At 41.2% G+C, this 23,173-nt stretch overlaps 1 protein-coding gene and 1 pseudogene across 1 annotated transcript; one reads left to right on the top strand and one right to left on the bottom strand.

The window, feature by feature from the left end:
• Positions 1-199: 199 nt before the first annotated feature.
• LOC115800718 (protein CMSS1-like) lies at positions 200-5,329 on the bottom strand. The gene is given in 12 exon segments (XM_030758217.1): positions 200-479; positions 2,252-2,316; positions 2,964-3,053; positions 3,135-3,222; positions 3,316-3,376; positions 3,456-3,558; positions 3,654-3,713; positions 3,812-3,947; positions 4,047-4,118; positions 4,723-4,736; positions 4,739-4,852; positions 5,314-5,329. Coding segments are annotated over 10 exon segments (753 nt in total). The 3' UTR covers positions 200-479; positions 2,252-2,316; position 2,964.
• A 13,080-nt stretch (positions 5,330-18,409) lies between these two features.
• LOC115800716 (discoidin, CUB and LCCL domain-containing protein 2-like) overlaps positions 18,410-23,173 on the top strand; it is a 13,435-nt pseudogene continuing 8,671 nt past the window's right edge.

Below are 23,173 nucleotides of genomic sequence, written 5' to 3'. Positions count from 1 at the left end.
CACGGTCGTACAGAACAGCATTTTATGTCTTCATTTGCTGTGGGAGCTATCGGGTTGGTTCTGGGCCCCTTCGTGTTGCTTTAAAATGCTTTATCTGTAGGATGCTGAGCGGGGCTCCCCGGTGGGCAAGTAAACTCATGACCTCACACTGTCAGTAGGAGGGACTTTCCAAATGTCCGAGTAAACAAAATAAAGGATGTGGCTTTAATTATGAGTCTGTTTATTCATTCATCACACTCCCCGACATTGTGTTGGTCACACAAGTGAACAAACAATACCGTACATTTCCCACAGGCTCTGGAAATATTAAAAGCACAGGGCAGGGTCAACACGAGGAAAGACAAAGACGAGACCCCACAGCTATAACTTCATCTCTTTAAACAACAAGCAGTCAATTAAAATAATCCAATTTTGACTTTGTCTTCTTTACAGCGAGCCAAGACGCCACTCTCCAACAGCTTCATAAGATCCTGTTTGATCTGAAAGAAAGAGGCAAATATGAAGTGAAATTAGAAAGGTAAGGGTGGGGGGGGCTAAAAGATCCTCTCAAAACATGTTTTGTGGCATGCAAAGTACTTAAATGTTATTTTTTATGCAAAAAGGTTAAATATTAACACCTAGCTCTTTCTCACTCAGAAGGAAACCTGACTACAAAGGTATACATAGTTTATCACATAAACATTAACATAAGATTGTTGGGGTCGTCCCTTTAATATTGTAGGGTCTTTATTCTACAATACAAAGTGCCTTGAGGAGACAGCTGCTGATTTGGTGCTGTATAAATGAAACTGAATTGAAATCTAATGTCTTATTCTTATAAGTCTTAGTTTTTATAACATTTGGGGGAAAAAGTTGGTGTTCGCATTGGAACACAGTCTGGATAAAACATCAAATGGCTCAAAACTGTATGTGAAAATGAGGTGAGGAGGCAGGAAAGAGGCAAACTCATTTGTGCAACTCTACGCCAACCAAGAGGAAAAGCATTTGTTGTAAAGTCCATGTTGTCATCAGGCATTAGCATACAGATACATATACACATCATACTGTTATATATAGTTATTTTCTATGTTGTTCTTTTTGTTTTTTTCACCCAAGGCAATTTTATGTTATGTAAACATGGCTGACAATTACTGACAATTACTCATACACATTTGCAGCCACTGTACGGCTGTATCTGCTGTGTCTGTGTCAGTCCGAGGAGCTGCATTAGTCTTACTTGGTGAATGCTGCACACTTACAGATTGCTGAGCTGGCTAATTTGGCAGATTATCAGGTTTCCTGCGTGATCAGGGTCCACGGCCATCGCTCTGAGAGCAGATGGTTTACAGTCTATCGGGAGAGCATCTAACATTTTCCCTCTTTAATGCTTCTTTCACTTTCTACTTGAGGGTGTTTAGGCTGCTTGTTGGAAAAAGTTGTTGGTTTTATTCATCACTTATAACCAGCAGCATCTTTGACTTCTTTTAGTTGACTAAATGTGTCAAATGCATCAGGTGAGAAGAGCAGAGAGCCATGGCTCTTCTGGAAGTTGTCCACAACACTTTTCTTACCCCTTTCTCCTCACACTGTGCCATTACTGCTTCATCTTTCATATATTCTGGACCATTACAGTTCTAGAGTGTCACTGCATCGTACAGACAAAATAATGGAGGGTCAAAATAGTAAACTTTTTTATTCCAATGAAAATATTGTTTTAGCAGGACAGGGAGTTTCTAGCATATTAAAACCCTCAAGTTTCTGTTTTAATGTCGATGATTATGGCTTACAGCTCATAAAAAAAATCAAATAAAATCAGGTATCTCAAATTATTGCAAGATTTAAAGTTTGAGTAATTTTTACTGTTCAAACAGCATAAATAGCATGAATCGCTCTTTCTAGGTTAGGACACGCAACCACAATCATGGGGAAGACGGGTGACTAGACAGTTCTCCAGATCGAAACAGCTGCTATCAAAGCAACCAACACCTCAGAGGAGCCACAAGCTGAACTGCCCTCATGCCACGCCGTACGGATGCAGCCATTCATGGTAAAGGAGCCTCAACCGAATATTGAGTGTATACGTGAGCGTCCTTTTCAGATTTCGGACATTTCTGTATTATACTTCATTTTTGATTCATCTCAGGAAATATTCTAATAATCTGAGAAACTGGATTTTCTGATTTTTATGAGCTATAAGCCATGATCATCATTAAAAAATAAGATTTCATTACAAGTGAAACATTGCATATTATATACAATATCTATATTATACCTTTTTGAATCAAATTATGACCCCTCCCCCCCTTTTTTTTGATGCACTGGTGTGTTTACAACCACCTGAGACAAAGAAAAGCAAATCTTAGTTTTCAAAACTTAAAAACAGGAGATCACTTGCAGAAAAAAAAAATCATTTCTTTGTTAACCCCTTAACTGGCAAGGGCCCGGTGACGGGCCGTTTGTAGTCTCTTTTATATGGCAGGCTAGACCCTCCCATTTTTATTGACACGTCATTCGGCCAATCATGTAACTGGCTGCACCAAATCACCTGACAAAGCTACGTGACGCCCTCTGAGTATTATTGGCTCTGGGAAACCCATTTCTTAACATTATTGGCCGAATGAGGTGTCAGTCAAAATGGGCGGGTCTAGCCTGCCATATAAATGCACTTCATTCGGCCCGCGGACCAGACGCAGCCGATTAATAGGCTATGAAGTGGGTTTTTCAGAGCCAATAATAACCAGAAGGCGTTATGTAGTTTTTGTCAGCTGTTTTTTTTGCTGCCAGTTAAGGGGTTAATTAACTAAAGGATTAAATACCCAATCTTAATCACAGCTTTAAGGTGAGTACAGAAAATTTGCATGTTAATTATTATAAACCAAAAAAAAAGAAAGCTCCTGGTCAAAGTGGACTAACAACAGCAAAAAAAAAAAAAAATAAACACTATCCCAATTATTTTTTCAGCCCAGCAGGGGGCAGTAGCTCACCTCAGGGAATGTCCACCATCCTTCTGAGCTTCTGGTCCCTCCAGTTCCAGTCCAGAACCAGGTACCTCAATGCCTGCAAGCTCAAACCCTCTAGGGAACAAAATCAGAGTGAGAAGACTTCAAAAAAAAAGCTTTGAAGTTAAACGGAGGCCTATCTTTCCACACTCACACCTCTATCAATGAGAGCACTGATCCTCCCTGGTGTCCCCACTCCTATGTGGGTGATGCCTTTCTGCAGCAGCTTCACCTGCTCTTCTATCTATGCAAAGAAAAGACAGACAATCATTCTGCAAAACTCATCACATCTCACAATCTGCACACATCATCTGTCATCGACTGTCATCTCTACTACCTTGATGTGTTTTGCAAAAAGCTTCACTGCTTTGGCTTCACCCTTGAAACTAGTCAGCTGCCTGGGAATGACACAAACAAAAATTTAATTAAAAGTGGTAAACGGAGAAACTCGACAAACATCAGCGGCCTGTCACTCACTTGATGAGCTCGATGGTTCGGAGAGCAGAGCTACAGACGATGAGCAGAACCGCAGAACTTTTTTCTGTGTGCTGCTTTTGAATCTTTGCCCACTTGGGAGCAACTGAGAGAGGAAAAATAAAGAAATTAAAGTGATATGTGTGCTTTTATAAGTGGAATCTAATGGAAGAGTTGGTCAAAGTTTAGAACGGCACTCACTCTGTTTCAGATAGGAGGCGAGAGTGTGTGTCAAGTCATTACTAGACAGGAAAAAGGAGTCTGGAGGATGAGCGAGGACACACGGTGATCTTGGTGAGTCAACAGATCAGCAGATATTGACTGAATGTGCAAGCTTAGGGTGATTTGGCTCGACTCACCCTGCACTCTGAGCTCCTCCTGCTCGATCACAGACCGTTTGTCTTTAAAGTACTGCGTAGCCAGATCCTGCAGGTCAGCTGGACACCCTGGTTTTGGCTCAGAAGTAGTCAAGACATCTGTAATTGTTTTCTTTTTCTACAAAAATACACACATTCAGGTAAGAACCACAGAAGAAGCCAACTGAGCCACATTTTAGCCAGTACACGCTGTTGTTGTGATATTTGCCCCACCCACCTTTCTCCTTTTTTTGGGTTTCGCAGACTGTTCATTCTCAGTCTCCTTCCTTGGAGGAAGTGTCTCCTCTTTCTGTGAAAACAGTACATGCAGAACACACGATTCAGACAGTTAGGTTAATGAACATTTTAAATTCTGAACACAAATTATATTAAAACTGAATAATCCTCAGAGCATATTTTCTAATGAAGTTTAAATCTGTTAAATTATATTATATTATACTGCATTAAAAGTGCCTCAACATGCTCTGATAAAGTCAAAAGATTTCCAATAAGCATTCAAGTCATTAATTTCTATTTCAACCATCAGTTAATATGATTGGTTTTTTTTTAATTGTTCATCTGGTTTGCTGACTGTCCCAAAGAATGAAGGCGTATCTCTCAACATGTGGACATTTATCTTTAAAGTATTCTATTTAATTATGATATAAAATGAAAAACCACCTCACAATTGTTGAGACTTCAACCAGACATTTCCTTCTTTGTAATGTCTTAAAAAATAAATCAGCTGTTAACACTGTTTGCTGCTACCAATTACTGGTACCTGAGAACTGGTTGATTTTACTGTGACACAGAGAGGCACACTCATTTGCCCCATTAATAGGATACATTTTCTTACACACTTTATCCTGTAAAAACATCTAACAGGCAGTCTTTATAGAGAAAGACATAACAACCTGCTCATTATTTTCTTCTTCTTGGCTTTAACAGGTTTCTCTGTTACCCTCTTTCTCTTCTCTGGCTTTGTCTTTGTTTTTTCTGCTGGAATTTTCTCATTTTCCGTCTCCTCCTCCACCTCAGATGCGTCTGTGAAACAAAAGGGAGAATTTCCTCATTAAACTGGTGAAAGAGCAAATGCGTCCACAACTCAAACTGTATTTAGGTGAGGGACAGAAGAAACAGTGTCAGCAGGGCATATTGAGCAAATTCAATGCACAGAATTTCCTGTTGCTCTTTACAAATCTTGGGTTATGGGGTAAAATGCAACTTTGAGCACTACAAATGGAAGAAAAAATTGTTATGAAGAGGCAATGCCATGCTTGTTTAGTTTGATCCCCGGGCCAATGATATGCACACTGTGCTGAAATCTTTGGGTTATTCATCAGGTATGGGTGTGAGTGCAGGTTTTAGTCAGAACTACAAAACTAAATGCTACCTGAGGAAATAACAATGCGGCACATCTCAAACAACACATCTGGTTATATTTAGCCTCCCCGTTGCTACCACTTCTCGGTGCATTCCTCACATCTCACGCTACGAGGTCACACTTGGATCCTTTGGCATTTCTGGTTTCTTGGTGAAAAAGCTTCTATGAAACTTGAAAAACCCTCTACAGCGCAGTGTTTCTCTTGGGCAACAGAAAGTTTGCTTTCTTTTTTAAAGCCGCATGCCCAGTACATGTGAACTTAAAGGATGCCAACAAATAAATATCAAATTTCAGTCCAATAAGATGTGGGAGTCACTATCAAGCATGATTTGAAGAACCGCATGGTGTGAGAAGAACGGAAGAATATTCGGCCCAGTAATCATATATAAAATAACAAACTGTAAACAAAAAAATGCATATGATGCTGCAAAGAGGGCTTTGTCAGTTTTTATGAAGTTTTTTTATTTTTTTTATTTTGCATGTTCAGAAATTCAGTTTCCTTTGTTGCCTCAGCGCAATGTTGTGCGATATTGGGGGACTCTTGAGGGGAACTTACAGGGTTAGGGTACAAGTAAAAGGGTAAGAGTATGAGGACAAGAGGAAGAAGCAGGGACCCACGGCTCCCATTTCAAAGATGCAGGGTTCCTGGGTGCACCGGTAGTGATGTTTATAAAGTGTAACGTGCACCTCTGCTTGTGTGAAGTTTCACACAGAGTGGCAGTAATGTCTCAACATGAAAATCAATATGACGTGACACTGATCAATGCAGCCCTAAGGCTATATTAAGTCATGTATGTCAATATGTTTCAGGTGTTTTTCAGTTCTTTGTTTCATAATTGGTTGACATTTTGGGATGATTAGTTTTTATTGCTCTCCAATATTTGTCTTACAAGCTATGAATTAATAACTTTCTCTGCTGTCGCGTATTTTGGTGCACAACGTTGCCCCTGGGCAGTAAAAAAATATCTTGAACTGGGGGTGTCTGAAGTATTAAAAAAAAAAGAAAAAAAAAGAAGTTGTTTGGCAAAAAAAAAAAGGTCCACAGTGAGTCAGTAAATGATGCTGAATAATGTGAGTGAAGCTGGCATTAAATGAGTGAGTTTTACTGCAGTGTCCTGAGATGTGTTGTTTTATAACACTGGTGCACATTTTCCTGTGGAGCTTTAATACCAAAGACTTTAAGGAGGAAAAAAAAAACGTCTAGGTAAAACCAACAGGAAAGAAAGCTTTAACACGGCCATGTTTCATTACTGAAAACTTCACATTGCTGGGACTATGTGGGTGGCAAGTTCAAGCACATTCTCCCTTTTTTGCCAAATCCCAATCATTACCATGAAAACTGCTTGTATCATTAACCATTAACATAAAAACGAGAGCTTTGATCTCAGTGTAAGCTGAACTTAAAGCATTTTTTTTAAATTATTTTAAACAGTTTCTGGAACTATGGTCAGCATTTTCCAGCACTACTAATTCTATGTACTTGCATCATGCTACTTTCCTGAAGAGTAGTTCAAAGTTAGTGATATAGCCGGATTCAAAGTGCCTTCACATGTACAAAGGATTCAAAGGAAATAATGAAACATGTAGTCCAATGCACATTTTTTTTTAACTTGATTTATACAATTACCTTGCTGTTTATTGTTCCTTCTCTTCACTGCTGCTGCAAGGATTTTTATAATGACGCATTTATAGAAAACACAATGTTACAGATTTTTAAGCATTACAACTTTTACCAATTCTATTGCTCTTTGAAGCTGACATGAAAGAAGGGGCGTGTGGATATGCTCATATAATATGGCTGAGGCACTTGAGCATGTCTCTGATCTGCCACAGTGGGTTTCCCCTCCAGGCCATGAGAACTGACAAAAGGCACACCACACATGAACATTTGACAAAATTTTCCGCCTTGTTCTCTGATTTCCCATTTCACAATCAATTTTGCAGTGGTTACTATTAACTCCTTCCTCACTAAGGTGTTTTTTTTTTAAATAACTAAATCATAGTCAAGAACCATTTAAAAGGAAACTCTATACAGTATCATTGATCCACCTCGCTCTCCCTTTCCCTCTTAAGGGCCTGTCTCATTCATTCAATAACCACACCCGCTTACATGTCAGCCCTCACAAGGCCTTCATTCATCCTTGTTTGTTACATTCATCAGCCCAGCAATGCACTCCTTCTTCTGAAAGACCACTCCTACTATTAATGGTCCAAGCCAATCATTCCCCATTCCCAGTCTCCTTGGCTCTCATCCTGTTCTCACACTCACTCTGGACAGTTGTAAGGACAATGCTGGAGATCAGACGCAAGGATGAGGGGAAAGGCAATTAAAGGCAAGGTAATTACTGAGGCAAGGAAGCCTTCATGCCAAGACGCTGGACATAAATGGACTATAATTACAGCAAATCCAGGGAAAGCCGTACCTTCCCTCCAGCAGGTAAGTGTTTTGTTCCCCGTTGATACAGCTAACAGCAATCTGGCACTGGTTTAGTTGTGCTTACTAAGGAATAAAAGGGGCTTTAGACTTGCATGGTACTCATTTTTTGTCAATTAGATCATTAATTATAAGTACAATTTGGATGTTGATTTTTCACAGATTTTACAGTGGATGCCATTCCTGACGCAACTATCTTATCTAGGGTTAGGAGCAGCTCTAGGAGTAAACATGCTTGTGACCCCGAGGCTAGATTTCCATCTCCTCCTAGTCTTGAGGCAGGGGTCTTTCGTGTCTAGGGCAAATGTATTAACCACCACACTACTAAGCCCTACTACAGAGGGCAGCTTAACTGAGCTACACACCCACAAACTACACCATTAAAACCATCTGCCTAATATTATGTAGGTCCTCCTTGTGTAACCAAAATAGCCCTGACCCAACGAGGCAAGGATCCCATAAGACCTCTGTCAATGTCCACTCATATCAGGTGCCAAGACTTCAATAGCAGGTCCTTGTAACTAGCGAGAGGGAGCCTCGAGGTGGCATGATTGAACAGGGATCTGGAGGATGTGGAGTCTGAGCCAACCTCTTGAACCCTTTGTTATGTCACCGCAAAGATATATACTGTCACTATGAAGACTAGTACATGTTCTGCAAGGTTTAGGTGGGTGGTGTATGTCAAAGTAACATCAAAATGAATTCCTGAACCCAAGGTCTCCAGCAAAACATCGCCTGGAGCATTGCACTGCCTCCCTCCTATAGCTCAGTTCTGACACTTGCATGCCCACTGCAAGCAACTGAGATGGATGGTGGCAGCCAGCAAGGGCACTCTGAGCACTCTGTGGATAAAAACTATGCTGCTCTTTATGTTCTGGTGACCTTATATCAGACAGCCTCTTCCTACACATACCTTGAAACCTTGAGCCTCTGTGACTGTGTCACAGAGGCAGTCATCCTTTCTTGGACCAATTTTAGTAGGTACAAACCAGTGCTTGGGGGGATGCTCTGACCATGCCTTCAATCACAGCGTGTCACTTGTTAAAGTGACTCGGATAATTCTGCTTGCTGATGTTTTTCCTGCTTCCAACACATCGATTTCAAGAACTGATCTTTCACATGCTGCCCAAAGTATTCCACCCTTTACGGGTGCTACTGTAACAAGATAATCAACCTTACAAAACTTGTCAGTCAAGCATTTTAATGTGGCTGATAGGTGTCATCAACAATGCAACTTTGTTCAGCTTGTCCAACATAAATGAGCAAAGTTCTAACATGTTGATTTAAAAAAAATAAATAAAAACAGCAACCTTTGGTATTCATAAAAAATGATTTGTGTTTATCCATCTTTACATTTTTGTTTCACTAGGATTGGGTCAGTTTAGCATTCTATATTTCAGTTCATTTCTTATGAAAGGCAAGACAACTAAAACAATGACATGTTGAGATTGTTAAGATTGAAAATACCCTAACATAAATTGAATTCATAGATGGTTTCCAAATGAAATGTAATCTAAATAAATTAATTTGAAGGTCTCGTGAATTTTTAAACTGAGAAAGTGCAAGAAAAGATCCAGACAGGAATTTATACCTCAAGAATGTAAACAGAGTGAATGAAGGGAGGCTGTGAGCCTACTTCAATCTGCACCAGATAAACAGAAAATAGAATTATTGCTGAATACAAAACTTCATAGAAAAATAAAAATAAACTCATTGTCTGAATGAGGTCATTATCTTGAGCGTCCCCCAACTCTCAATGCCCTTCTTGCACAGTCACTCCATATGGTGGAGTGGGAGGAGAAAATATGTATGGTTTCAGACAAACAGGTTACAGTTTAGATAACCAGAGATCTGTGAGCGCTAATGGAGGAATTGCATATGAGGAAATGGGGCTGCCTGGTAATCCTTAGTGCCCAATCAACATGGATGACTGGTTTTAAAGGGTGGTCCACATGCGCTGGCTGGATGTAAAGAGGATCAATTGACTGGCTCCAAGAAATAGTTGATCGTTTCAGTTCCAGACAAACGGCACCCAGAATTACCATTTAAGGCTAACGTGCTCACTTGAGTAAAGCACTGTGCCAACAAAACTGCATAAAACTGTGCTGGCCATGAACCAGAAATGCTCCGTGAGAAATGCTCATTTTTTTTTATTAGAGTGAATAAAGACAGAACTTGGATTAGGATGAGGGAATCAGACAAGTATTTACAATTTTCACCATCCTGCAAACCCGCTATTTCCATTACACAGTAGAACATCCATCCCCCACCACCAAAGATACTGAGTGGCATTTCTTGTAATGTTTCATGTTTCTAAAAAAACAATATGACACTATCCTGAAATCAATTCAGCAATGTTTAAGTAATCAATAACTCATTTCAAGGTGCTTGTCGGTATGGAGTTGTGTGGTTGAGTGGGCGCAGCAGTTATGGTTTTGAAGGCCAACGCTTCCTCTGCAAAGCCGCAATTTAAGTATATGTTACTGTTAAATCAATGGGGACTTTAGGCAGCAGGCTAAAAATGAAGTGGACCGATCAAAGACAGCCAATACAGAACACCAGTCCCTCATTACAAATTCAGCTGGCCTCCAACACTTTGCTGTTCAGCCTGTTCAATCAATGCATGATCCCAACATTTGCACATTTAGTTACTTGCTGCCTTTTTGGTTATTGTGCAAGTAGATGGATGCCTGGCTGGGTGGAAGAACTAACTATCACATATGTACATATGTCTTGGAAGGGTTTGTTAGTACATTTAACCTTTTGTCAGTGGCAGGAATTAAATATCACCAGCAGGAGGCGCAATAGATGCACAGTGAGGTTGACAAAGATGAATTCTCTGGAGATTTTTACAACCTTTTGGATCTACAAAGCAAGCTATGCTCCACAACTACATGCACACAAACGCTCTCCTATTAGCTCATGAAATCTGGATCGGTAAAAGAAAGAACAGCTACACACACACACACACACAGACACACACACACAATCAATCTGGTATTTATTGCCTTCAGAAAGAACAGATGTACACCAGCATTCAAGGCAGCTCTACTTGACCTTTCCTTAAAACCAGGCTTGATCTTAAGAGAACGCAGTCACCAGTATGTCGGATATGTGTGTGCAGGCATGATCACTGCCATGTCTTATCTGACTCTCTTCTCAGTTAGAAACAAAGCAAATGTCTAACTCATCGAAGAGTCTTTAATCTGACCTCTACTGCCTACTGTCCTAGAAGAGTGGTCAGTCATGAAAAATGTTTGCCTCATCTCAGTGAGGCTTCATTTTCAGTGCTGACAATTGACTGATTGATCTGTGTACTTTGATGCTCAAAGTTATACTGAAAGACCAACATGCACGTGTTTGAGTTAAGCTGGCTGGCAGAGAATGATTGCAGCTCCAGAGGACATTGCTAATCAGAGATAGAAGACTATGTAAATAAGGTAAAGCTTTAAGCTTTCATAAGAACCAAATGAGGAAACCTCTTTGAACCAGGACTATGTATTGCAACCTATGTAATGCTGGTACTGTATATAGTTAAAACTGATTTAGTCAAAATGTGTTTTGATAAATGGTACTGCTCCAATATATTTGAACATTCAAAGCCTGACACTGTTTCATATTCAGCTCCTGTCTGTGCACACATAAAATCTGAATTTAGGCAATGAAGCTGAAGCAGGATTTGTGAGGTCATTACCATTTTGGAAGAAGTCTTGTCTAGTCCAACAGGCAAGTTGCATAAGTGTATTTTATAAATACTACATTGCAGAAATATTGAGAATAGACATGCAGTGAAATAAGTTTGAAATGATCCGATATTTCCATTTTGATTAGCGCCCGGCCGATGTAAGACTGATACCGATATTTTGATTTAAAAAAACCCATGGTCGGGGCGCCTGGGTGGCTTAGTGGTGAAGCCGGCGACCACAACACACGCCGCGTTGCGTTGCGGGCGGCGCGGGTTCGCGCCCTGGCCCGTCGCCAAATTGCCCTCGTGTCTTCCCCCGTATCTTTCCCCATTTCCTGTCACTCTCCACTGTAGACAAAAGCCGCTGTGGCCAAAAATGCAAAAAAAAAAAAATCCCATGGTCAATATTTTTTCTTTCAAGACAAAAACATAGATTTCTCTAACACTTTGTATGTGCAGTTATTTGAGTCCTTACTAAATAATAAAAAGGTTAAAGTTCAAGAACAATCGTGGTTTATTGTGACAAGAAGCTGTGGATTACGTGTTCACGCTCTGACTCAGATCAGCTGGTTGCTACATTAGTGACATTCCAAAAATGTGTGTTGCCAACAGGGAAGTTGCCCTCCAGTGAAAACTATGCAACATCACCACTTATAACATGATTGAAGCTGTTTCTCCCACCTCATTACCTTCTTGATTTTCATTTATTGGCTGTTATAATACCAATATATTGGCGAGATATTGGTTGGCTCTAATATTCATTTTAAGAATTTCAACTAGATAATGAAATTTTTAAGGAGGAAATATATCAGACATTATTATTCAAGGTAGCCTATTTTTTTTACCACTAAGCAGACCTAGACAAGGTCTTATTTTAAATCTACACTCCCATTAACATTACTGCAGCTTTTGCTTTTTTGACCTACTTTCTTTTGCTTCTAGATATCCCAGTGGCAGATATCATATGGGTAATATTTGTTCATTCTATATTAATCACCAATAAAATACTGATTCATATGAATCAAGATCTAGAATGAAAGTAGGGGGGCCCCCGTATGAGGTAAAAGTGCCCTCTGTCCTCAAGGAACCAGTGCACACAAAACAGCAATAACGATTACTTTCACAGCCATTATTCAGTGAACGATCCACACCACAAAGTCTCACTGTGCAAAAACTGACTAAGAGGGTGTAGCTTACGTCACAACAAACAATGTACACTGTATTTTTGGAATCACTGGCCACAAAATGGCTGTTTTTTGCTCTCCACAATATGGTTAACTTTTGTTTTATAGACTTTTTACTGCTATGTAGGAAGACCACCCACACGAATTTAAACCATTAAAAATGAAGACCCCCCCCCCCCCCCCCCCCCCCCCCCCCCCCCCCCCCCCCCCCCCCCCCCCCCCCCCCCCCCCCCCCCCCCCCCCCCCCCCCCCCCCCCCCCCCCCCCCCCCCCCCCCCCCCCCCCCCCCCCCCCCCCCCCCCCCCCCCCCCCCCCCCCCCCCCCCCCCCCCCCCCCCCCCCCCCCCCCCCCCCCCCCCCCCCCCCCCCCCCCCCCCCCCCCCCCCCCCCCCCCCCCCCCCCCCCCCCCCCCCCCCCCCCCCCCCCCCCCCCCCAAAAAAAAAAAACAAAAAAAACAAAAAAACAAAAGAAAACAAAAACAAAACAATGCTTTGGAATAAAGACTAAAACTGTTAACATTATTTAGGATAGTAAGTCTAAATTCTGAACACTGCACAGTACTGCATTACCTCATGCCTAGAAGTGTTTACTTCAGTCCCTTTTGTTTTAGTTGACTAGCATCACAATAATTAAACTAATTATCTAAATAAGATTCAGATAGGTACATGCCAAATGCCATACAAAATGTAAACAAAAATAAAGAACTATGATTAAGCTTTGCTGCAAGAATTCGTAAGTCCAACAGCATTTCAAATTAACGGTAATTCAAATCAGTCACTTTAAACAAAACAGAGGCATTTAATGCTCTTTATGCTTAACAGTGTTTGAAGCACTTAGCATGTGCAGCCTAACCACATTCATAATCATAAAGCACAACAGTGGCATTACTTGTGACAAAATAGATTTATAGAACTCTTCAACATCCCCCCGTCTGTATAGCTGGATTGCAAACTGTATAATTTCTCAGTTGTACCACTCTTGAAGTACTGTGCTCCAGCCAAAACACACATCAACCATACCGAATATGAATTATAGAGTGCTGTGCCAGCTTGACCCTGAAAACTGAAGGCCAAAAAGGACTCCAGTGCTCATACTGATCTAGCCTCTCATGACAGGTGGATATAAAATGGATGTGAGCAGCCTGGTGAGAGTGAGCAGCTGAAGCAAGGGTGTCAAAATTAAATTACCCAGGGGCCATGGACCAGGTTGTATTGCAAAAAAAAAAAAAAAAAAACCCAAAAAAACCAAACAAACAAACCCAAAAACCAAAACACTGTAGTCGTGTAGATTTACATTATAAAAAGAGATGTCTGTTAAACAACTGACTACATGTTGGTGCTCAATAGGAATGTGCAAGGTAAAATGGGTAATTTTTAACTGTGACCACCAAACCAACTTACACGTTGTCTAGTGATTTAGGTTATATTTAAGGGTAAAAATGATCAGCGAGAGAGTTAGAATCAACAAAATGCCTATTTTCTATTGCGGTGCTCAGTGTCTGTCTGGGTAACCAACACTACTGCCAGTAAAAATGGACCAATGATGAATCTTAAAACTGGAGCCAATCCCAGCGTCATCGCAGGTGGGGTACACCATGGACAGGTCACCAGTCCATCGCATGCCCAACACACACACACACACATACTCACACACACATTCACACCTACAGGGCAATTTAGAGTGACCGATGAACCCAATATGCAATATCTTGGACTGTGGGAGGAAAACGGAAGTACCTGGAAGAAACCCCACAAGCACAGGGTGTGAACATGCAAACTCCACACAGAACGACCTGGACCGGGAATCAAAACCGGATCGTTTTGCTGTGAGGCGACAGTGCTAATAACTACACCTCTGTGCCGCCAAGGGATATTACTAATTGTTGTTCAGAGATGATTAAACAGGTTAGTAGCGAGCTATCTTTAACGGCAACTGCTTTCTTACAAAGTCTGCAACTGCCATCTTTGAGCATGTCAGTCTTTCAAATTCAAACCACTTCATGCGCGTGAAGATGATCCTCGCCTAGGAATTTAATCTAAGGCGGGTAGATTGCGAGGCTGGCAAGGTCTGAATTTTTTCTCCTGTCGCAGTGTGTTTACTCATTTCCAGCTTTTGGTGTGTTGTTTAGGCAAGCTATGCTGCACACAGTATGGGCACTCTTGACGCGCACGCGCAGCAGCCTGTACTAAAGCACGAAGTAGTGAACGCGTGGAGTCGAGGGGTTTTGATGTTTTTTTTCCCCAGTCAGTAGCTTACTTTATAACGTCAGCTCACGCATCATTAACATGGCGATTAAGATATTATCGTAGATGATATATATCGCACACCCCTAATGTCGGCCCACCCTTTGCAGCTACAACAGCTTCAACTCCTCTGTGAAGGCTTTCCACAAGGTTTAGGAGTGTTTATGGGAATTTTGACCATTCTTCCAGAAGGCCACATGAAGATGGAGGTATGTAGTGATAGACTTTGCAGAAAGTTGCCGACCTCTGTATACTATGGCTCCTCAGCATCCGCTGACCCCACTCTGTGATTTTACATGACCTACCACTTTGTGGCTGAGTTGCTGTTGTTCCCAATTGCTTCCACTTTGTTATAATACCACTAACAGCTGACTGTGGGAATATTTAGTAGTGAGGACATTTCATGACTGGACTTGTTGCACAGGTGGCATCCTATCACATTACCATGCTGGAATTCACTGAGCACCTGAGAGTGACCCATTCTTCGTTTGTAGAAGCAGTCTGCATGCCTAGGTGCTTGGTTTTATACACCTGTATCTGTGGCAGTGAATTCAGGAACACCTGAAGTCAATGACTTGGATGGGTGAGTGAACACTTTGGCAATATGTGTATCTGACATAGGAAATACAGAGATGAGGACAGGTGAATGATGCAAAGACTGATGACAGTGATTAAACCAGCATAAGAGGAGGGTGGGGTTTTGATTCTTGTGCCCTGCAGTTGTACTCTTCAACACATATCTATCCGCCAAGTAAATATGTCGCATGGCTGCTGAGATACTGAAAGCGTGACGAACAGACAGGACAGATGTGTCTCCCTGCCTCTCGGCAGGCAACGCAACTAAACTGAGTGTCTGTAATAAAGTTAAAGAAGTCCACTCAGAGCCTTATTAAAAGTGGCATATATGTGACAAACCTCACCCGTAAGGCATTTTAACTTATGAATGGAACATGCTTTCACTCATTTTCCTTCTCGCCTCGGCAAGGTAACAGTCCAAGGCTGCAGTGCATGTGTAAAAAGAACTCTAGTTTGGAGGCCAATTACACAGCTGGTTGGATAATACCAAGGAACAGGTGTACATTCATTGTTTTTGGACCATGGACAACTTTTCTGCAAAGATACTGCCTGTAGCAGGATGTGTGACCAGTTTTGGTTAGGACAAGGTGTCGTGAATAAGATTAATTTTAGGAAATGGTAATGGTTTATTCTGAGTGCAGGCAGCGGCCTCTTGGGTACAAAGTAGCGGGCAGGAGGGATGCAGGCATGTTGCCCCTGGTGGTGTTCAGATAAACAAACAGGCAACAGCCACACTGTGAGAGTGCCAAGTCGCCTGCAGCGGATGTCCTCAACAGGCAGCCCTGGCAACCATTATTAAGGCTGACTTTGGCTCTGAGCCACACTGAAGTACTGAGGTATTTTCACATGCCTGCATTGTGTGAGAGTGTGCTTCGACATCAGCAAGCATGTGCTTGTCTAGACACTGTGTGGGCACTAAAGACAGCACAGCATGGTTCACGTTGTGTGTGTGTGTGTGTGTGTGGGTGTCACGTGTGAGTGAGTGAGGTGAGTGAGAGCGTGAGAGCCAGAGAGAGCAAGTGAGGTGTTTGGCCCATCACTATATTAATCAATTGAGTGCCAAGGGCAAGGAAAAGCAGCAGCACTGTGTCATGGACTCGACTTGCAACATATAAAAGCACCGTCGGACGGGAAGACAAAAGGAACCAGAAATATGTTAACGCTTATATCCAAGGAACACAGACCCAGGCCACCATAGAAATATGAGCCCCACATCAGATCTATTGCATGTCTTTATCTGAACCTATTCAAGATGAGGTCCTAAAATTGTACCCTTTCGTGCACAAACTCAATTACTTCCATCCTTCAAATCTGGACCTTGGGACAAATGATATCAGATTATACTGGGATATGGTAAACTTTGCAGTCTTGTATACTGCGGAATTCAGTTTTCCCGATGTCTTCTAAATCCCAACAGTTTATTGTCCTTTTCTGTAGCAAAATGTCAAGGGAAGTACAAAAAATGCATCGACAGTCAGACAGCTTCATCCGTCTTCCTAATTGATACAGAGAAGGCATCAAGTGGAAGGGAGGTGAGTCCTGAGAACGTCACTCACGCTCTTTCCTGCCAAGGGCAAGAGAAAAAATCTTCATGTGGACACGTCTTTTAAATGAGCCAGCACTCTCACAGTGATTTAGCAAACTGAAGGATGTTATTGGCTACAGTCTGAACTAGTTAAAGGCTTGTTTTTTTTCTGCCTTGGTTTGTTTCTTCTGCACCAATGTGTCTCTTATGTACCAGTGCTCACTTGTTTAGATAGCCTCAAAGTGCTCTCAGGCTTGATGAAAACAAGCCGTCGTGCATGTGTTAAGAGAAAGAGCTAGTAGACAAAAAATAAAGTCTGACTGCTTTTTTGGGTCAATAACAGATTTATAACGACTGCACCAATGAAAGGCTCTGCGAAGGTCTTACTGTTTTCAACACACATAATGAAAAAACAAAAAACCTGTGGGCACTTCTAAAAATTTTAAATACTTTTTCTCAAAATACAAAAGTCCTCAGTTACTTAAAAAAAAAAAAAAAAAGACCAAGTACTGTAGAATAAGAGCTGCTCCTGGCCACAGTGAGCTGCTTGGGCCTCGAAAAGTAGAGCTGAAGAGTAGAGAGATGACATCATCTTCACTAACTATGAACCTGATTGCTTTCTGTGTCTGGGTGAGAACACAGAGAAATTTGGCCAGCAAACTTATGTTTAAACTATGTGTTGTGCTTTTATAAACACCACACGTATCTAGATATATGGTTTGGTAATCATGTCCTACTTTATGGAAATATTAGTCCATTTTCATCAGCCACACTAACAGTGATGCTGTAAATGTGCTAAGAGTCAGGACTATGAGATGACATAAGCCTCACATAAAAGTGATGCCAGGCGCAGGCCTATCTATTTCAGTAACCATAACTGTTATGACAAGAGGCCCTTGACTTAGGACTAGCTCATCAAAGCTTATATAATCTGCAACACTTACAAAAGCCACACAATAACCACTTGTACTGTAAAGACACAATTCATGACCTTGTTTAACCTCTTTAATGCAAAGCACGCATTTTTTTGTTGTCACCAATGTTCAGCTGCCATCTCCAATCATTTGTTATTTTTTTTTAGCTTCTCCAATTCCACAATAGAATATAAAAGCAGCAAAGCAACAAAATTCCTTCCCATAATCAAGCTTATATAAAGAAATTGCTCACAGGTTGTCTTTTACCCTACTCAGGCTCTGATAATCATAATTGAAAAGCACAATATGCAAGGCAAGCGAGAGAGGTGGGAGGGCAGACACACAAGAGAAGGCCTGTCCTGTGATGACATGCTCTTTCTGCTCAGTATTCTGGAGGGGGAACTACAGGTAAGATGATTTGCTTCCTATTGCATATTCACTTATTTTGTAGTTGAATTTCGCTCCTGTGAAACATAAAAGTCACTGTGTGACGTCTGAGTGTCCACTACAGCTGCAGCCATGAGAAGAACTGAAATTAAAGCCACTGTTCTGCTCTGTGTGTTAAACCAGGCCAGGGATGAGGTAATCGCTGTTTTAAAATCAGAGAAGACAGATTCAGGTCTACTTGGGACCCACTACGGTTTTCAGCAGACAAAAGATGGTGCTTCGAGCCCTGCAGAGAGACTCCCTCCTGGGCCCAGCAGGACCACTTGCAGAATGTGTACGAAAGACCAAATGCTGAGGTACCAACTGCCAAGAGTAAGAAAACTAGACGCCATCTGGAGCAGATAATCAAAATTTAATGAGATGAATGCATTACTGTCTGACAAAAGAGCGTCTATTACTGCTGCATCATTGCACACATTTGTTACATTGCAGTACAGGTGTTGCAAGTGGTGGAGGTGTTCTGCATGGTTACAAATCTGTAAGTGTGCAGTGTTTTGACTCATTTCTACCACAGCAAAGAGTATTGGGTGGCAGCAAATTCTTAGTCTTAAATCTCAGAAGCTCATCAAATCAGCCTAAATGCCTATGATTTTAATAAGGCCAAAATAATTATTGCTGCTTTAAAGTAATAACAGCTTTACTCATCAGAGTTACACCACATACTATGTTGTGCAGGTCAGGATGGAGCAGCATTTTGTGAACATAGAAGTTTGCATTGTGGATTGTATCTCAGTTTCAGAACAGCAGCACCCCTGACAGGAGACCACTCACTCCCCGTGGTTAACTCGACAACAAGTCAAGGTAAACTTAAGTTTTACCCTTCATGCCCATTTTGTTTTCCCTTTTTCCCCCCTCAGCTCAAACACTTGGCAGAAGCCCACAAGCGTTCCTCCACCCAGATGATGAAGCAGCTTCAGGAGGTTACCTGTTCTTATAATGAGGCTCTGCACAGGCTGGAGGAACAAGAGAAAAGCCACAGGGCTTTTATCTGCAAGAGCAACAGCCTTTCCACTCTACTAAAGCAGGACAGAGAGAGGTTTGTGCAACAAACCCAAGACATTCAAATGGATGCCCAAGCAAAGACAACATTGATGTTTCGTATTTATACTCCCATGCTGGCCTATACTGAGGCCAGGCCTGTAAAAATATCCACCCATGCCTTTCAGAAAGAGGATTTTACAGCTAGCATAGGAGAGGCTCAGGGATTAAAGTATTTCAGCACACTGGAACAAGACCTGAGCCCTGATGTACACTTGTGAAGGCTTAAATTCTATGTTGGTCTGTAAAGCTCCTCATGGCTGAGTGAGTGGCTGCTACATATACATACGTGGACAAAATTGTTGGTTCCCTTCCATTAAAGAATAAAAACCCACAATGGTCATTGAAATCACTTGAAACTGACAAATGTAATATAAATTAAAATTTACTGAAAATTACCTCATGAAAATCAGGCATTGCTTTTGAAACTGTGGTTCAACAGAATAATTAAAAAAAAAAAAAAAAAATCAGGGCAAGTAAGTGATTTCTGTTAAATCTCAATGAGGACTTCTGCACCTGTAGACGGGTATTTTGGCCTATTCCTCATGAGCAACTGCTCCAGACTTCTCAGGTTTGAAGGGTTGCCTTCTCCAGACTGCATGTTTCAGCTACTTCCACAGATGTTTATTAGGATTTCGATCAGGACTCATAGAAGGTCACTTCAGAATAGTCCAGTGTTTTGTTCTTAGCCATCCCTGGGTGTTTTAGCTGTGTGTTTTGCATTGTTATCCTGTTGTAGGACCCATGACTTATGACTGAGACAAAGCTTTCTGACACTGGGCAGCACATTTCGCTCCAGAATTCCTTGCACAGATACCCTGCACAGATTCAAGACACCCTGTGCCAGATGCAGCAAAGCAGCCCCAGAACATAACTAAGCCTCCTCCATGTTTCACATTAGGTACAGTGTTCTTTTCTTTGTATGCGTCATTTTCCCCTCATCTGTGAATACAGAGCTGTGAGTTGTCAAAAAACAACCTAGTCTGTCCAGAGGACTTCTCCCAGAAGCTTTGTGGCTTATAATATGTTTTTTGGCAAATTCAAGTCTTACTTTTTAGAATTTGCTTTCAACAGCGGTGTCCTCCTCAGTATTCTTCCATCAAGTTCACTTTGGCTCAAACAGCAACAGATGGTGCGATCTGACACTGATGTACTTTAACCTTGGAATTCACCTCTGATCTCTTTGGAAGTTGTTCTGGGCTCTTTGGTTACCATTTTTTGTTCTCAGTCTCTTAATTTGTCATCAATTTTCCTCTTGCGGGCCGTATCCAGGAAGGTTGGCTAAAGTCCTGTGGACCTTAAACTTCTGACTAATTTGTGCAACTGTAGTCACAGGAACATCAAGCGATGGTCTTATAGCCTGGAGATGGTCTTATAGCCTTTTACATGCTTGTCAATAACTGTCCTTCTCATCTCCTGAGACAACTCTCTCCTTAGCTTTCATGTTCAGTGTGGTACACACCATGATACCAAACAACACAGTGACTATTTTTCACCCTTTAAATATGCAGACTGACTGATTACAAGTTAGAAGACGGCTGTGATGCTAATTACAGGACACACCTTAGTTTAACATGTTCCTATGGTCAGATCAACTTGTTTTCAATCTTTTCTAGGGGTACCATCATTTTGGTCCAGACCAGTTTCATTAGTTTATTTTTAAAAATAATTCTGTTGAACCACAATTCAAAAGAAATGTCTGATTTTCATTAGTTAATTTTCAGTAATCTTTATTATTACATTTGCCAGTTTCAAGTTATTTTAGCAACCATTCTGGGTTTTTCTTTCTTTGAGAGAAGGGTACCAACTATTTTGTCCTCGTCTGTATATATATGACCTCAAGACAGTATTTAAGACTTACTCCACTCAGACATACTGGACCTGGTTAAACTTTGTGGCCAACCTGGCTCTGTTCACTCTCCCTTGTAAACACATAAACATGCACTCACTTGCAATTACACGTATAGTCTAAATTGGCACTCAAATGCCCAATTCAACAACACCACATAGTAGAGGATAAAGGCTTCTTCTAAACTAAGTAAATGTGCTGAGGGTTTGTTGGTGGGTAGAAATGCTCCCTTCCCAAATAGAGACCACATTTAGATGTGGCCTACGGTTATAGCTACGTCTAACATGAAGGTGGTGACTGGTTCTTCTATGCAATTTAAAGTCGTTTTGTCAAAGTTCCTGGTTGTCTCGGCTCATGTACCACCAGCGTCCACTCTGTAATCTGGCTGTGTAGAGAATGGACCCGCACTGGGCTTGCAGCCTTGGAAGGAGACTAGTTGTCTGCATCTGCATGCCAAACTGAAAAAAGGCTTTACTGATCCACCACAGGCACATATGCAATTAAGGACCAAAATAGTCATACCAGTAGAGTGATTAAGTTCACTAGAATTCTCTTTCTTCAGATACAATGTGGAAACCTTAAACATGTTCACATAATGACTCTGTGGTTCATCTTGGCCTAATGATGATTAATACATGAGTAGATGGCATGTCTGTGGTGTGTCTTTAGCCCTGTGTGACACTTTTATTCCTGAGTGTTCCTAACATAGTTTCTTTCATCTCTTTGCCTGCCATTCTTTCTAAAAGTAAAATCTAAAACATCATACTTTATTAAATAATCTAGAGCATAAGCTGACTGAACACACAGACACCACTTGAGCTTGTCCGTCTGCTGGATCAAACTCACTCACTCACTTGCCATTCGCTCACTTAAGTAAGCGAATGGCGTTGACCAGTCAGCCAGTTGGCAGGGAATGACAAGATGGAAAGGCTTGGGGGCAGCTAGTTAGGCAATGACCAAACTTCCAAATTATGAGTGTATGAGTCATGAAATGTTCTTGGTCAGGCGTTAATATTACCTGGACAGACTGTCCAAGTAAAGCCTCTGCAGGAAGCACTGGTTAACTGGTGCAATTCTTACCTTTCCTTTGGTCTCCATTTGTGAGTTGAAAGAAAATTTAACTGTTTTGGTAACTGATTAAATGTTTCAGTCAGCTGTTAGGCAAAAACACTAAAATTTACCTTGTGAACTCTTCTCAATTTTAAGGGATTTGCTGCTTTTCCTTAATATGGCACTTTGATCTTTAAAATGTTTTAGTTATTTACACCATTTTGAAGCATTTTACAGACTACATTTACATAAAATTTGCTCTACTCTAAAAGCTTCTTTTAGTTGCTGTCTTATTCCCAAGGGGTCACCACAGCAGATGGATCCACATATTTGATTTAGCACAGATTTTACACCAGATGCCATTCTTGATGCAACCTTCCCATCTTTCATCCAGGATTGGGACCGGGACTAGGAGTACGCTAGCTTGAGACCCCCTGAGGCTGGGTTTTATATCTCTTGCTGATCACGAAGCAGGGATCTTTCACGTGTTAGGAATCTGTGCAAACCGAAACACCCTACTCTATAACCCAATGAATGATACAACTCTCACTGCACATGCAAAGTCCCTAAATGTTAAAATTCAATCATAGATTTGAAAAATGTACCACTAAGATGATTTTCAAAATAAATTTATTCCAAGAGTATATTTTGTCTAAAGCACACAAGGGTTTATTTCCCCTTTCTTTGCATTCCCGACTGCTTTTCAGCTTCCTGGACTTTGCTTAAATAGGTTTGAGCTGAGTTAAATCTTGCATTTATCCCCCTGGGTAAACAACATAGGGTACATGGTGATATGCTTGTCTCTTTCATCTCCTTCACAGTCCTGTCTCTCTCTTTTTTGCTTCTTGCTTTGCAGATACCTAAATATTTAAACGAGAAAATTTCCACTCTTACTCCAAATCCTCTTCAACTATCTTTCAATCTCACACCGTTTCTTCTCAAAATATGCTCCAGACCAAGAAAGCCACACAGCCTGGCTAAAAATCGGCATCCCTCTCTCATTTCATTTCCCTGGAAAAGTAGCTCTACCAGGTGCCA

Source organism: Archocentrus centrarchus, chromosome 21 (assembly GCF_007364275.1).
Source record: "Archocentrus centrarchus isolate MPI-CPG fArcCen1 chromosome 21, fArcCen1, whole genome shotgun sequence".
NCBI lineage: Eukaryota > Metazoa > Chordata > Actinopteri > Cichliformes > Cichlidae > Archocentrus > Archocentrus centrarchus.
Note: the sequence above shows the minus strand (reverse complement) of the source record. Positions and strands in the feature narration are given on the sequence as shown.